This window comes from Choloepus didactylus, chromosome 9, assembly GCF_015220235.1.
Source record: "Choloepus didactylus isolate mChoDid1 chromosome 9, mChoDid1.pri, whole genome shotgun sequence".
Lineage (NCBI taxonomy): Eukaryota > Metazoa > Chordata > Mammalia > Pilosa > Megalonychidae > Choloepus > Choloepus didactylus.
Window position 1 is genome coordinate 68,431,063 of NC_051315.1, and position 15,298 is coordinate 68,446,360.

At 40.7% G+C, this 15,298-nt stretch overlaps 1 protein-coding gene across 1 annotated transcript in view; it reads right to left on the bottom strand.

Annotated features, from left to right (window-relative positions):
* The window catches only part of TTN (titin), a 272,725-nt gene that overhangs the window by 15,876 nt on the left and 241,551 nt on the right, over positions 1-15,298 (bottom strand). Inside the window, 21 exon segments of the mRNA XM_037850412.1 lie at positions 85-372; positions 486-1,079; positions 1,251-1,532; positions 1,617-1,922; positions 2,801-3,106; positions 3,241-3,537; positions 3,632-3,922; positions 4,014-4,319; positions 4,420-4,722; positions 4,823-6,889; positions 6,978-7,277; positions 7,391-7,678; positions 8,385-8,678; positions 8,984-10,750; positions 10,847-11,152; positions 11,246-11,548; positions 11,807-12,106; positions 12,214-12,501; positions 13,870-14,166; positions 14,284-14,586; positions 14,680-15,267. Coding sequence (XP_037706340.1) covers positions 85-372; positions 486-1,079; positions 1,251-1,532; positions 1,617-1,922; positions 2,801-3,106; positions 3,241-3,537; positions 3,632-3,922; positions 4,014-4,319; positions 4,420-4,722; positions 4,823-6,889; positions 6,978-7,277; positions 7,391-7,678; positions 8,385-8,678; positions 8,984-10,750; positions 10,847-11,152; positions 11,246-11,548; positions 11,807-12,106; positions 12,214-12,501; positions 13,870-14,166; positions 14,284-14,586; positions 14,680-15,267 — 10,074 coding nt within the window.

Consider the following 15,298-nt stretch of genomic DNA (forward strand, 5'->3'; position numbering starts at 1 on the left):
AGGAAATGAATTTTCACTTCAAATCAAAACTGGGAGGCTGAACATCAGCAACAGCTTGGTTGCATCTTTGTCACACATGCTTACCAAGAATGATAACTTTAATGGTTTCTGAAGTAGTTCCAGTTACATTCTTCAATTCAAGTGTGTATTCTCCAGTATCTCTTATAGTGGTTTCGCGGATGGTTAATTTAGCTACTTTAGTATGAGTTTCAACTGTGACACGCTCTGATTCTCTCAGTTTAGAACCAGCAAAGAACCAGGAAGCAGCAGGAGGTGGACGACCAGCAATTGGTATCACCAGCTCTACTGGTCTGCCAGCTGGGACATGGATGGTCTTTTGAGGCATTGTAGAAAGATCAATTGTTGGCAACACTATAGAAAGAAATTAGGCACTTATTCTTAAGCATTATTTATAACAATAAAGAGTCATGAATGCTGAATGTTCTCTTTATCATTTTTTTTTTTTTTGTCTCTTTGGTACATACCTCTCAAATCTTGTATGGTCACAGCTGTGACAATCTCTCTTGGTTCTGACACACCTTTCTCATTTTGTGCTCTTACTCTAAAAGAGTACTGTTCACCTTCGTTTAATGAAATAACAGTGTGTTCCAGGACTGTGGGTTTCAAGGTGACAACCTTCATCCATCTCTCTGTGCCAGCTCTGCAGGCCTCGAGAACATACCCAGTGAGTCGGCTACCACCATCGTAGAGTGGTTTTTCCCAGGCAAGGGTAACAGTCGATTTGGTAACATCAACCACTTCCAGCTTCGTAGGCACCAAAGGCACTTCTGAGACCAAAACAGCATCAGAGGTTTCACAGGGTTCTCCAATGCCATAAATATTTTCTGGCAACACTCTGAAATAGTACATGGTGCCTTCTACAAGCCCAGAAATTCGGTAGAGTGTCTTGCTGCATTTGGTCGTTACTGTTTTGAATGCTCTCATGGCAGCTTCACGTTTCTCAATAATGTAATTGCTGACTGGAGCCCCACCATCAATCATGGGAGTTTCCCAAGTAACAGTCACAGAATCTCTTGATACCTCCTTAACTTTCACTGAAGGACAGGGGCCAGGAGTATCTAAAAAATAAAATTTCAGAAATCCATGTTTTCTGTTTGTCTGATTGATAATTTTTGTGCAGGAAAATATAACCAACATAGTTCTTCTCTAGAGCTTTACCTCTAGAAAGGCGATCAATCATAGATCAAGGTGTATAACATGGCATAGTCAATTTTAAGAAAAATGCTTACCATATACTTTAACAAGGACTGTTGCTGATTTCTTGCCAGATTGGTTTTCAGCTTCAATTGTGTATTTTCCAGCATCATACCGATTAACTTTGTCCACAATAAGTAAAGTGTAGCTCTCTGTGGTGTCGATAATTGCCCGGCTTTCAAGGTCAATGCCCTCCTTGCTCCATGTGATGACAGGAGGTGGTCTTCCAGATACAGACACCATCAGGCGTAACGAGGCCCCAGCCCTGATGGTCACAGTCTTCTTTAGATCATCTGTAAGCTCAAGGTCTGGTATTTCTGGAAAGTATATGTCAAAACTTGGTTACTTCATGAATAGGTGTGATAAGAAAATAATATACATAAAAGTTAAATTATAAATACCTAGTCTTTCCACAGGCTCAATTTCAGCAATTGATTCACTGTGTTCACTCACACCCTTCACATTCACAGCAGCAACTCGGAAGGAGTATTTCTGGCCCATTTTGAGGTCTGGCACAGTGAATTCAGTATTTCTTATCATGGCAGTGGTATGCACTCGGTACCACTGATCAGTGTCCTTTTCTTGCATTTCGAGAACATACCCGATGATGTCTGCACCACCATCATACATGGGCTTGGTCCATGCCAAACTAATGCTGCGCTTGGTGGTATCCACAACTCTTGGAGCAGAAGGTGGTCCAGGGGTGTCTGTAAAATTTAAATAGGGGGATGCACGTATTACACATAAGGAATCTTTGAGGTTTGTATTTTTGCTTTTCAAGATTCACAAACACATTACTGCTTTTTGCCCACACTTACTAAGATAGTCTTTGTAACCAGGCTCTTCTGATATTACAGGACAGCACCATATGATATACTATCATTATTATCATTATTATTATTAATAGAATTAGAATTAGAATTAAACTGCTTTAGAAAAGATGTTTCTTTCCTCCTGATTTTGGCTAGCTACTCTGTGATTTTCCCCTTCTAGCTAAGGTCATTGCTTAAAACACCCATTTTCAGGGACTTGACTTTAGTTGTTTATTTTTCAACATCACGTATGCTTCTACATTCCTAAAAAATATAGAAATCAGTTTTCTCAGCATCCCCTATTCAGTTCCAATCATTTATTCCCTTTTAGTTCCTGGGCTCAAACTCTGTCAAAGGATTTGTCACTTATTTTTGAAGTTCTTATGACAATTATTTTATTAGTTATTTATTAAAATACTAGAAACTTTATGCTCCTTTTTGGTTTTTAGTAGTCATTAATAGTAGTACACTGCATTCTTCTCCATTCTTAGGAAGATTTATAAATATGTCCCTTTCATATAGGTAATAATGGGTTTTTTTCATAGATTGGAAAATACTGCAACAATGTTCAGCAATACTCATTCCTAACTTATCAACAGAAGTTGTAGTTAAAATGTTCTCACGATTAGGCTGTATTTAAGATCACTCTAATAAGCATATACTTTTCTAGATTATTCATAAATTCCACAAGTTCTTGGAAATGGCACATTTGAAAATTATTTGTAGTACAGGTTTGATGGGCACTCCATTTATGTATGATTCTTGGAACTCACATGATGGCTCTCTGCATGAGATGAAGTTGGAAGCTTCGCTGGGTTCACTGTTGCCAGCAGCATTCACGGCAGTCACCCGGAACTGGTAATCACACCCTTCCATGAGGGTGGTAACCTTCAGCCTGGTATCATACACCACATAGTCTTTGTTGACACGGGTCCAGCGCAGGCTTTTCTTCTCACGTTTATCTACTAGGTAGTTGCTGATCTCATTGCCACCATCGGAGTCAGGTTTTGTCCACTGAATGATGATATGCTCTTTGCTGGCACCTACTTCTTCAGGTATGCCAGGTTGTGATGGGATAGCTGTTTATGTTTTTATAAAAATAAAAATGACCAGAATTGTGCAAAATCACTATTGACATGACCACTCTCCTTCCCCCTCCCCGTGATCCCATTACATTTCAACTACCAAATTATTTAAAAGTGCTAATACTCACTGAATGAATTTCTGGCGACAATTGGCTGTGATTCAACAGGCACACCTGGGCCATATTTGTTTACTGCCCTTACTCTGAATACGTATTCATTGTTCTTGATGAGTCTGGTAACCACACAGGATAGGGTTGGACATTCGCCTTCAACAATTACCCAGTTGAGCCTGCTAGTCTCACGTCTTTCCACAAGGTAGTGAGTTATTTCTGCTCCTCCATCTTCCTGAGGAAGGCTCCAGGCTAGCGTACACTTTTCCTCTGTTACTCTGCTAACAGTGAGCTTTCCACATGGGCCAGGGGAATCTGAAACGGGTGTAATGACAAGTGATGATGAAGATCATCCTTTCTTCCCAAATTTAGATGTGCTATTAGATGAAAGAACATCTGACACTCTTACCAAGTACTTTGACCATGACCGACACGGCTTTGGTCCCACTGGCATTCTTCAGTGTTAAAGTGTATTTTCCACTGTCACTTCTGTCACAGTACTTGATCACAGCAGTTGCTCGTTTGCCAGTATACTGCAAAGATACTTTTTCACAGAGATCTAGTTCCTTGTCTCCTTTGGTCCAGATAATTTTGGGTTCAGGTTTGCCACCAACTGCTGCATCAAGAACAAGATCAGAGCCTGCTCTGATGGTAACCAGATCGCCCTGTAATCTGGCATCCAGTTCAGCTTTGGGTGGAGCTGTTAACAGGCAAAACAGATGCAAATGAATATCTGACCGTTTATTTTCACATAATTCATGATCACTTAAAAGAATGTTGACCATTCTTACCATATTCATCTCGGCAAGTGACAGGGCCTGTGGATTCCGACCCTTTGCTAATTACACCTGCTGCATTCTTGGCTAACACGCGGAATTCATAAGTGTCTCCTTCACTGAGAGCAGTCACGGTGAAGAAATTGTCAGACACAATGGTGTAGTTGCACTTCAGCCAGCGACCATCACCTATTTCACTGACTGGCTTACGTTCTATGATGTAGCCAACTACCTTGCTGCCTCCATCATACACTGGGGCAGACCAAATCAGTGATACCGTTGACCTTGTGACGTCTGTCACCTCTGGTCGTCCTGGTGCATCTGGAAGGGATGTAAAAATAAGGTTAATAAATAGAACTCTGAAATCTAGTAAAAAAAAAATATATAGTAAACAAGCATACCCTTAAATTTTGATACATACCAACTGGGTTTTGAGCCATTATAGGTCTTGACGCTTCACTGGCTTTGCTAACACCTGCAGCATTGAGTGCATAAGTTCTGAACTGATATTCCAGGCCTTCTACCAAACCACTCACTTTGTAGTTGCACTCTAAGCATGGCACTTTGTTTTCTTTCACCCAAAGAATGGTGTTCCGTTCTTTCTTCTCAACCCAGTAGCCAATGATTTTACTGCCACCATCATGGTAGGGTTCTTCCCAACGGATAGACATGGCACTGGCCGACACGTAGTAGACTTCAGGTCTGGTAGGAGCACTTGGTGGGACTAAATAAAAACAAAGATATAAAATACGAATACAGTTTTGTACAGTTCAGGGTAAATGTTTAAAAACCAGATACTTAACAATATGACTTATTTCTCTTACCAAAGGAATGCTCGGCAACTATTGGCGCTGATTCTACAGGCTTGCTTACACCAAATCTGTTCTCTGAACTGACACGGAAAGAGTATTCCATGTATTTTGTGAGATGAGTGACTTTAATCTGGGTACGCTTGACACTGGAATTGACGAGCTGCCAAGCTGTTTTACCCGACTCACGCTTTTCAACTATGTAATTAGTAATTTCGGTGCCTCCATCATCTTGAGGCTCAGCCCATGACAGGACACATGATTCGGCTGAAACAGATGAGACCTCAATGGGGCCAGTTACAGGACCTGGCCTTCCAATGACCACAACAGTGATGGTGAATGTTTTGACACCAGCTGTATTTTCAAGGGTTAAGAAGTATCTGCCAGAGTCACCTCTCATGCTCTCCTTTATAGACAGGGTGGTTCTGTCTTTCGTTGTTGTGATCTTCACTCGATCAGTCTCCTTGAGCCTCATTTCTTCTAGTTTCCATGTTACTTTGGGAGCAGGACGGCCAGTGATTGGCACATCAATGGTAAAAGCGCTCCCTGCTTTGCAGGTTATGAGCTGATTGGTAATTCCAGTGAGATCAGCAGTGGGTTCAATTTGAGGTTCCTTGATGATGACAGAAGAGAAGGCTTCCCTTGGCTCGCTGTAGCCAGCATCATTCTTGGCTTTCACACGGAATTCATATTCAGTGTTCTCAACAAGGTGCTCCACTGTGAAAGTCAGCTGCTTGGTGTGACCAGCTTCGACCCAGAAGTCAGATCCCTTTTGTCTCATTTCGAGCAGGTAACCAGTGATCCGACTGCCTCCGTCATGGTCAGGTTTAAGCCAAGCTAAGACAGCACATGATTTGCTTGTGTCAACAATATCAAGTCTCCTAGGTGGAGCAGGCTGTTCTGTGGCTACAATTGGTTCTGGCATTTCATAGGGTTCACCAACACCATACTCATTTTCTGCAGAAACACGGAAATAGTATGGAACGCCTTCTGTCAGGTCACTGACCTTGAGGATCTGACGAGTGCATTTTTCACTGACAACCTGCCAGCTACGGCGGCTTGCTTCTCGCTTCTCTACCATATAGTGATGGACTCGGGCACCACCATCAAGGAGAGGGGCATCCCACATCAATGTAACAGATCCTCGGGTCACATCCCTGAAGGTAATAGGACCAGGTGGGCCTGGAGTGTCTAGCACTTTTACAATGAATGTGATCGATTTACTACCACTGTTGTTTTCCACAGTAAGGGTATATTTCCCTGCATCATTTCTGTTGCAGTTTTCCACCGTGAGGGTGCTGAAGGAGTCTGTTGTATGGATGTCAGCACGAATGCTAAGGTTAGAATCTGGTTTGCTCCACACAGCTGTAGGAGCAGGTCTACCCCGGTAGGCAATAAAGAGGCGAATACTGGCCCCAGCTCTAACAATGTGAGTCTGCTTGAAGTTTGCATCGATATCTAACTCAGGAGCTGTTAATCGGTCAACTGCTTTAATTGTGCCAGTCACTTCACAGCTGTCACCTTTTCCAGCACCATTGACAGCACTAACCCGGAATTTGTATTCTTCACCTGCTTGTAAATCAGTAACAGTATATCTTGTTTTCACACATGCCTCTACATTCACCTTGTGCCAATCTCCTAAGTCAGCTTTGCACATTTCAATGATATACCCAATTATTTCCATGCCACCATCAAACACTGGCTTGGACCATTCTAAGCTCACAGTTGTCTTTGATGTGTCTATCACTTTGACTACAGCAGGAGCACTTGGTGGGCTGACTGGCTCTCTACACTTGATTAGTCTTGAAATACCACTTGCAGGTCCTACTCCTGCAGCATTTTCAGCCATGACATGGAATTCATATTCATTGCCTTCTGTCAGACCAGTGACTTTGAATCTCGTCTCAGAGATTGGTCTTTTGCTGATCACTTTTACCCACCGCGTGCTTTTCTTTTCTCTCCTTTCAAGGATATAATTTTGAATTTCATTGCCACCATCTGATTCTGGCCTTGCCCATGTGAGAGTAATGCTATTGCCTGTTACATTGCTAGGTTCTGGAGTGCCAGGGGCATCTGGAACAGCTGTAAGATGGAAAAAAAAATCAGTTAGACACGTGCTTGGAAAGCTAATCTTATGACATGGTACCACTTAGTAAAAATGAAAACTTACTGTATTGTATTTGAGCAACCACTGGGTCAGAATCAAGTGGCCTGCCAACACCAAACTTGTTCACTGCAGAAACACGGAATTGGTATTCATTGCCATTTATTAGTTTAGTGGCATTGTAACTTTGGGCTTCACACTTATCCTCAATTAGTGCCCAGGCAAGTCTGCTGGTTTCCCGTTTTTCAATGATGTAGTGAGTCACAGGAGCACAGCCATCATTGAGTGGAGCATCCCACCAGAGGGTCATCTTTTCGCCTGTAATATTGGTGAATCTTATTGGTCCAACTACTTTTCCTGGTGTATCTGTAAGCAAAAGGTCCCAGGGTTAGTTTCATTTTCATTGTCTGTTAAATTAAATCAGGCATTTATATCTAAGTCCTGTAAATTGCAAGCTTAAGAAGAGATTTAAAAAGTACCTTGTACTTTCACTTTAATTTCTGCTTTTGTGGAGCCAGATGCATTTTTGGCTTCAACTGTATATACACCACGGTGGTCTCGAGTAGCATCTCTAACAAAGAGGCTGGTGGAGCCAAGGACATCCGCTATTTCCATATTCATCCTCTTTTCAATTTCTACTCCATCTTTGAACCAAGTTACTCGAGGTACAGGTCTTCCTTGTACCAAAGCTTTAATTCTAAGGCTTTCTCCGGACTTAATAATGAGACCATCAAAATATTCAGGGCCAAACTCTACTGTTGGTGGAACTAGAAAAGATATAGAAATACTGTGTATTAGTTGGCTTAATAAAGACATACATAAGCACATTTTCAATTAGTGCACTACCATAATCATAAATCCCGGAAGGTAATGACTTACCCTGTGCTACCAAAAGCTATTTTAAAAGTAGGACTGACAATTGAGAATTTAGTCAATGGAGCAAAACATTTGCATATTATTAGGCTATTCCCTTTGTTATATCTGTCATGTTGTTAATCTTGCATTGCCATTTATAAAAAGAGAAATGAAACATTTACAGATCATTTACTTCCTAATACTGCTGCATATTCAAAAAAGGTCCTGTAAGAGGCCATTGCCTGGTCTCAAGAAAGGTGATGATTGTGCTGTGGGATGTATGTTGAATTTAAAAACTTCGGTAAATATGGACTATTATTCTTGAGAACCTTTTTCTTTATTATTAAAAATGTCTGAAATTACAAAGTTGAACACTCGTCACCACCGACATGCTATTTATATTGGAATGGGGTGAAATAATAGTCATGATAAAAATAACTGATGCCACTGACATTTTCTCCTCCCCTCATCTGAAAGCTAGATAAGACCTAACTTATCCACATAGCCAATCTTGGGTAATCTACATGAACTGGACGTTTTTGTTTCCATTTTACAAACCATGGTCCAAAAGTATTTTAAAAAAAATGTGAATGCTCATGTCAGTTCCCAAATGCTTACCATTTTCATCTCTTGTCATAATAATGCCAGAAGACTGTGAGGGCGGGCTTATTGTCCCAACAGCATTTCTTGCAATTATTCTGAACTCATATCGATCTCCAGGACTAAGTCCTGTAACTGTGTACTGACATTCACTGACATCACTGAAGTTGCATCTAGTCCAGTGATCACTCCCTTGCCGTTTCTCAATGCTGTAGGCCACAATCTTACTGCCTCCATCACGCAATGGTGGATTCCATTTAAGTGTTATGGTTTCCCGGGTGACATCAATGTAGTCAGGAGTGCCAGGTGGGTCTAAAGAAATTATATGGAAGTTAAATGCATCATTATTTCTGTAACCAGCTCTTTATCATCAGTGGCAGAAAACTAAAATGAATAAATCCTCTAAACCCAGTTTAGCCAGTAGTTTCAACTTTTTGTTTCATGAAGTCTTTAAAAAGAATTTTAAATTACTTTGTGAGATTGACTTAAAATCATTCCCTTTCCTTAGCCAGCTCTCTGGTGAAAAGAAGATAATGTGGAAGAAAAACAGTATTTATATTTTACCCAAACATTCAATTGCTGAATTAAATACATATGAACAATACTGAATCACTTACCGACTGGGGAAACAGCTAAAGTAAATTTGCTTGGGTCACTAGGTGAGCTCAGGCCAGCAGAATTTTCAGCATATACGCGGAACTGGTAATCCAGGCCTTCTAAAAGCCCAGTAACTCTATATTCTCTTCCAGATATTGATGATAAATTAACTCTTTGCCAGAGGATGCTATTTCTCTCTTTCTTTTCAACATGGAATCCTGTAACTTCTGAACCGCCATCATAAGCTGGAGCATCCCAAGTTAGTGACATGCCATCAGAAGTCACATTATATATAACTGGCTTTCCTGGGGGGCCAGGAATCCTGAACTGGTGTTTTGCCACAATAATATTTGAGATGAGTGGTTGGCTGACTCCATATCTATTTTCTGCCCTGACTCTAAACTGGTATTCAGCATCTTTGACTAGATTAGACACTTTGAAAGTCGTCCTGGCAACACTGGAGCACACCATCTTCCAATTAGTTTGTGAAGCTTCCCGCTTCTCAATGCTGTAACAAGTAATTTCTCCTCCTCCATCATCATCAGGCACATCCCATGACATGATGACACTGTCAGCCTTGATTTCATCAAATTGAATGGGTCCTTTGGGTTTTGATGGTGGGCCAAGTGTGATGACTGTAATGGGACATGCGTTTCTACAAATTGCATTATCAAGAATAACGGTGTATTTCCCTCCATACTCCTTCTTGGCATTCTTGATATCCAAAATTATTTTGTTTTCAATTTTATTGAAACGAACATGTTCGGTTTCTTTAAATGGCAAACCATCTTTCAGCCAACTGATAGATGGTTTGGGTTTTCCTTTATAAGGTAACTCAAGATGCACATTGTGTCCAATTCTCACAGTGACTTGTGCCCCAGGGATTTCTGACAGGTCGACCTCAGGTGTAATAACAAGTTCTTTCACTGTAACTGGCCCAATGGTGACAGCATCACTCAGTCCTTTCTCATTTTTGGCAGATACCCTGAATTCCAGGATGGACTGTTCCTTAAGTTGGCCAACTTCAATTTCACATGTCTTACTTATGCCAGCATGTGACCATGTTTGTTCACCTTTACCTTTCCTTTCTACAATGTATTCAGTGATGACACTACCACCATCAAAGTCAGGTTTGGTCCAGCTCAGGGTAACAGATGTCTTTGTTGAATCTTTCACTGAGAGGTCTCGTATAGGAGCTGGAACTTCAGCAGCCTTCACTGGCTGTGTAGTTTCACAGGGCTCCCCAATTCCAATTTCATTTTCTGCAAGAACTCTGAAGAAGAATGGAATTTTCTCTGACAAATCTATTACCTTAAAGGACATGCTGGAACATCTGTGTGTCACTGAAGACCATGTTCTCTTGGTGGCATCTCTCTTTTCAATGACGTAATTAATTATAGGAGATCCTCCATCAATGAGAGGAGGCTCCCAGAGCAGAGTGACTGTGCCTCGAGAAACATGTTTAAGCTGTAGTTTCTGGCAGGCTGCTGGTGTATCAAGCACTTTAACATTCACAGTTGAAGACTTTGGTTGACCAACTCCATTTTCTATTGTGAGAATGTATTTTCCCGTGTCATTGCGAGTAACTTGAGGAATGATGAGTAATGAAGATGAATCAGTGTTTTGAATACTGTATCTGGCATCACTGCCAAGATTCTTCTCCTCTTTTCTCCACGTGACAGTAGGTGGAGGTCTCCCTTTAAAGGGAATCAACACTTGCACATCTTCACCAGCTTTAGCTATAATAGAGGTTCTGAGAGCCACATCTAGGTCGATCTCCGGTTCCTCTGTTGACAGAAAATGGACAAATGCAATGAATTTTAATGATTTCTTGGAAATACTCTAATAAAAAATTAAACATAATTACACCGGTAGGTACATACCAAGTATATCTTTAGCTTGGACAGGTTCAGTCATTTCTATAGGTTCTCCTTGTCCAGCACAGTTTACAGAGGATACCTTGAAGTAGTAATTGACTCCAGGTTTCAGATTAGATACCACATATTCTGTAGTTCTGACTTCTCCTTTGGTAGAGACAATAGTCCATTCCTCTTCCTCTCCTTGTCTCATCTCAACAACATACCCAGTAACGGCACTGCCTCCATCGTAGACAGGCTTACTCCAGGCAAGAGTGATGGATGATTTAGTTGAATCTGCGATTCTTATCTTAGCTGGTGGACCTGGAGGATCTGGAATGGCCATTCACAATACAGCAATTAAACAATCATTAACAGTTTGGTCATAAAAAAGACATGTGGAGATGTTGCATTAGGATAACTTACTGATAGGATCGGCAGCTTTGTAGAAATCAGATGGTTCAGAAAATGGACCTTGTCCAGCAGCATTTATAGCACAAACTCGATATTGATAGTCACTGTTTTCTGTGAGTCCTGCCACTTTCTGTCTGGTGTCACGGATAGCCTCCTTGAGTACTTTAAACCATCCTAGACTCTTCTTGTCTCGTTTTTCAAGGAAATAGCCACTTATTTCATTACCACCATCTGCAGCTGGCCTGCTCCAGACGACAGTCATTGAATTCTTGGTAATCTTTGTCACCTCTGGTATGCTTGGTGGCCCTGGTGTAACTATTTAGAAAGGAAAAGGAAAATGAGTTCAAAGGATCAACTTTGTTGATAAATTCTACCTTTCAGTCTTTAAATCCTATTCAAGAATATTTCATTTATTATGTTTTCCACCTTGTGAAAAGGGTGGTAATGAGAGAGATGTGAAGCAAAAGAAATTCATTCTAAGAAAACATATTCATGTGCTAGATGAATAATTTATATTTATTTTTAAATTTTTCATGCGTTTGATTTCAATTTTCTAATGAAAACTTGTCTCACCAAATGCATTCTTTGCTACAACTGGAGCAGATTCCAGTGGATCACCAACTCCATATTTGTTTACGGCTCGAACCCGGAAAACGTATTCATTTCCTTTGATAACTTTGGTGGTTGTAATGATGCACTCTTCCAAGTTTTCAGACACCATAGACCACACTACACGGCTTGTCTCGCGCTTTTCCACGATGTAGTGAGTGATTTTTGCACCACCGTCATCTGCTGGAGGTTGCCAAAGAAGGGTGATCTTTTCAGCAGTGACTGTCTTAAATTCAATTGGTCCTCCTGGAGGTCCTGGTTTGTCTGTCAGTGAGAGAATAAAATAATGTTGGTACTTTTTAAAAGGCTACTAATTTAAAAGTACTAAGCTTTAGGCAAGCAAAATATGTTGGTCTGCATTCAGCACCTACCAAGGATCTGCACTCTGATGGTAGCTGAGGCTGAGCCCATGGCATTCCTTAGTTTTAATTCGTAGCTTCCACTATTAAGGCGATTAGCTTCTTTGATGAGTATAGATGCAAGGTCAGTTGTATTTTCAATACACACCAGTGCATTGGTTTGTAACTCTTTATCATCTTTATACCACTCAATTGTAGGCTCAGGTTTGCCAGAAATGCCAGCTCTGAGTTTCACAGATGTGCCTGCTCTGTATTTGACAACTTCTGTATATTCTAGAGGCAAGTCAATTATAGGTCCACCTGTAAGGAAAACAGATGAGAAATATTTAAAGGATCATAAGAATGAAAAAAATACTTCAAACAACTTCAAAGTAATGTCATTGGTTCTTGTTCAATAATACACACACGCACACAAACACACACACACACACAATGGTTTAAGTTTTAAAAACGTAAATTTTACAAGATGTGGATGAAAGACTGTGAGCAAGCTATTGCCCTAGTGACACTGTTCTAATTGCATATGAACTTCAGTGCCTATAAAATGTATTTTTAAGTCTATTAGGCGCTTTATTTTGGTGGTGTATTGGGATATGCCATTGAGGACATCAATGAAGAAGCAGCATTATCGTTTCCTTTCACTCTAGATTCTCATTCCTTTTCCTCTATCATCTGTTTTTTACTTTTTCTCCCCAGTTCACTAATACCCAAGCTTGGGCCCTTGAACTCTGAATTTTCTACACATAGAACATATTCTCACTTGACAGATTTTCTGCTAGGCTGCTCAGAATTTGAGAAACAGAACAAAATTTGACTTGCTTCATAGTCTCACAAATATTGATTCAGTGACCACAAAGCCTGGTTCACAAAGGGCATCTCTGGGATTCTCAGCATGAGCATGGGAATGGATACTTATGCCCAGACACTAAATTCGTTCCATTTTCTCCTGAAACTGGGGGAACGCTTAGCAAATGTCTCACAGGAAAACTAACTCCTGTGAAAGTGTAATTTTGAAACCACCCTTGAGCTGAATGCACCAATTATATCCCAGAATGGTCGAGTATGCACATTATGAACTGACAGCAATGTAGAGAGGGTTCTGGAGTCAGTCTGCTAGCATTTGAAATGCTACTCCACCACCAATGAGCTGCTTGACTTGGGGAAGTTACATTACCCTTCTAAACCTCAGTTCCTCTTCAGTAGATTTGGGCCTATCATAGTGCTTTTAGAACCAAGGAAGAGAACCCTTAAAAAGTACCCCGTAAATGTTAGCTGCTGTTAACACTATGACTGTCAAAGTCTCTTGTTTAGTCTTTTACTTATTTAAGAGGAATTATTCACTGGGGACTCACATGGTTTTAATTAATGATTCTGATCATTTAAAATGGAAGAATGAAAGCACCAATTTATACAAAGAATCATAAAAGGTTAAAGCTGGAAAGGCCTTTAGATATCCTGCAGTCCAAATGTCTCATTTTACAAGTTCAGTCAAAAGGCCTGGAGAAGTTAAGGAATTTTCTGAAGACTCCCAGCTAATTCATAATTTCTTAAAAAAAAAACTAACCAATGCACATAGCAAAAGTTATTCTATGGATTGGAACTGGAAAAAAATAAGGAAAAAGGTTGAGTCAAATTGCTCTTGGGATTCAATATGCTGTAAATGCTTACCATAAGAATCAATGCAGGTGACAGGGCCTGCCACCTCAGATGGATTGCTGATAGAACCCACGGCATTCCTAGCAAAGACACGGAATTCATACTGGGAATTCTGAGTTAAGCCAGAGACAGTGAATTGAGTCTCAGTGACATTGGCGAAGCTGGCCTTAGTCCATCTGCCATCTGGAAGGTCACGTCTCTCAACAATGTATCCTGTAATCTTGCTTCCTCCATCGAACGCTGGTTGTTGCCATAAAAGGCGGACAGAGTTCTTGGAAATATCAGTGACACGAATATTTCTTGGGGGTTCTATGATAGTAAGAGAAAGCAGGTCAGTGGCACTTATATCCACATTATTTTGCTTTGTAGAAATAAGATTTGCATTTTTAAGTAATCAGAACCATCCTTCTCATGACAAATACATACCACAGGCATCAATGGCCAAGACTGGTTCAGAAGGATGGCTGGGTTTTCCAACACCAGCGGCATTTTCTGCATATACCCTGAATTCATAAATAAGTCCAGCACTGATTGTAGTGACTTTGAAGTGAGTTGTGCGGATGACTATTTTATTGACTTTTTGCCATAAAATACTGTTTCTGTCTTTCATTTCCAGGTGATAGCCTATGACTGCACTGCCTCCATTGGATACTGGTTCATGCCAGCCCACAGTGATGCTTTCTCGAGTAACATTCGTGACCCATGGTGTAGATGGGGGTCCAGGCGTTGCTACAAAGAGAGACACTCCATAAGTTAATGCATACATGTAAAACATTTATGTTAAATGAAAACTTGGGATCTTTGAAAAGTTTGACCACTTACTGTATGGTAGTTTGACAACCACACAAGCTGAGTCTATGTGATCACTGATGCCAAAGCGGTTTTCTGCCTTGATGCGGAACTGGTATTCCTCTCCTGTGGTCAATTTCATAATTTTGATCATGCTTCTTGCAACTGCTGCGGACACTTCAGTCCACACTGCAGTACTTGTTTCTCTCTTGAGTACAATGTAATTGGTAACTTGACTTCCACCATCATACTTAGGTGGCTCCCATTTGAGAGTCACACTTTCCTCAGTTATATCACTAGTAACAACAGGGCCAGTTGGAGGACCAGGTCTGTCCAGCACAACAATGTTAATGAAAGCTTTGGTTGTTCCACTGGAGTTGGCAGCAGTGATCTCATACCGCCCAGCATCAGCAGCAACACTTTCTTTGAGGTTAATGGTGAGATTCTCAGCAGTAATTTCAGTGTTAAATCTCATGATTGCTTTTAGTGGGACACCATCTCTTGATAAGGTCACTTTGGGGAGAGGTTTTCCAGAAATTGGAATGTCAACTTTAAGGTTTGAACCAGCTCTAACATACACAGTGTGGCTTGGGAAATTCTTCATATCAATCTCAGGTGGTTCTGAAAGATAAAGTATGGCAAATGAAAGTGA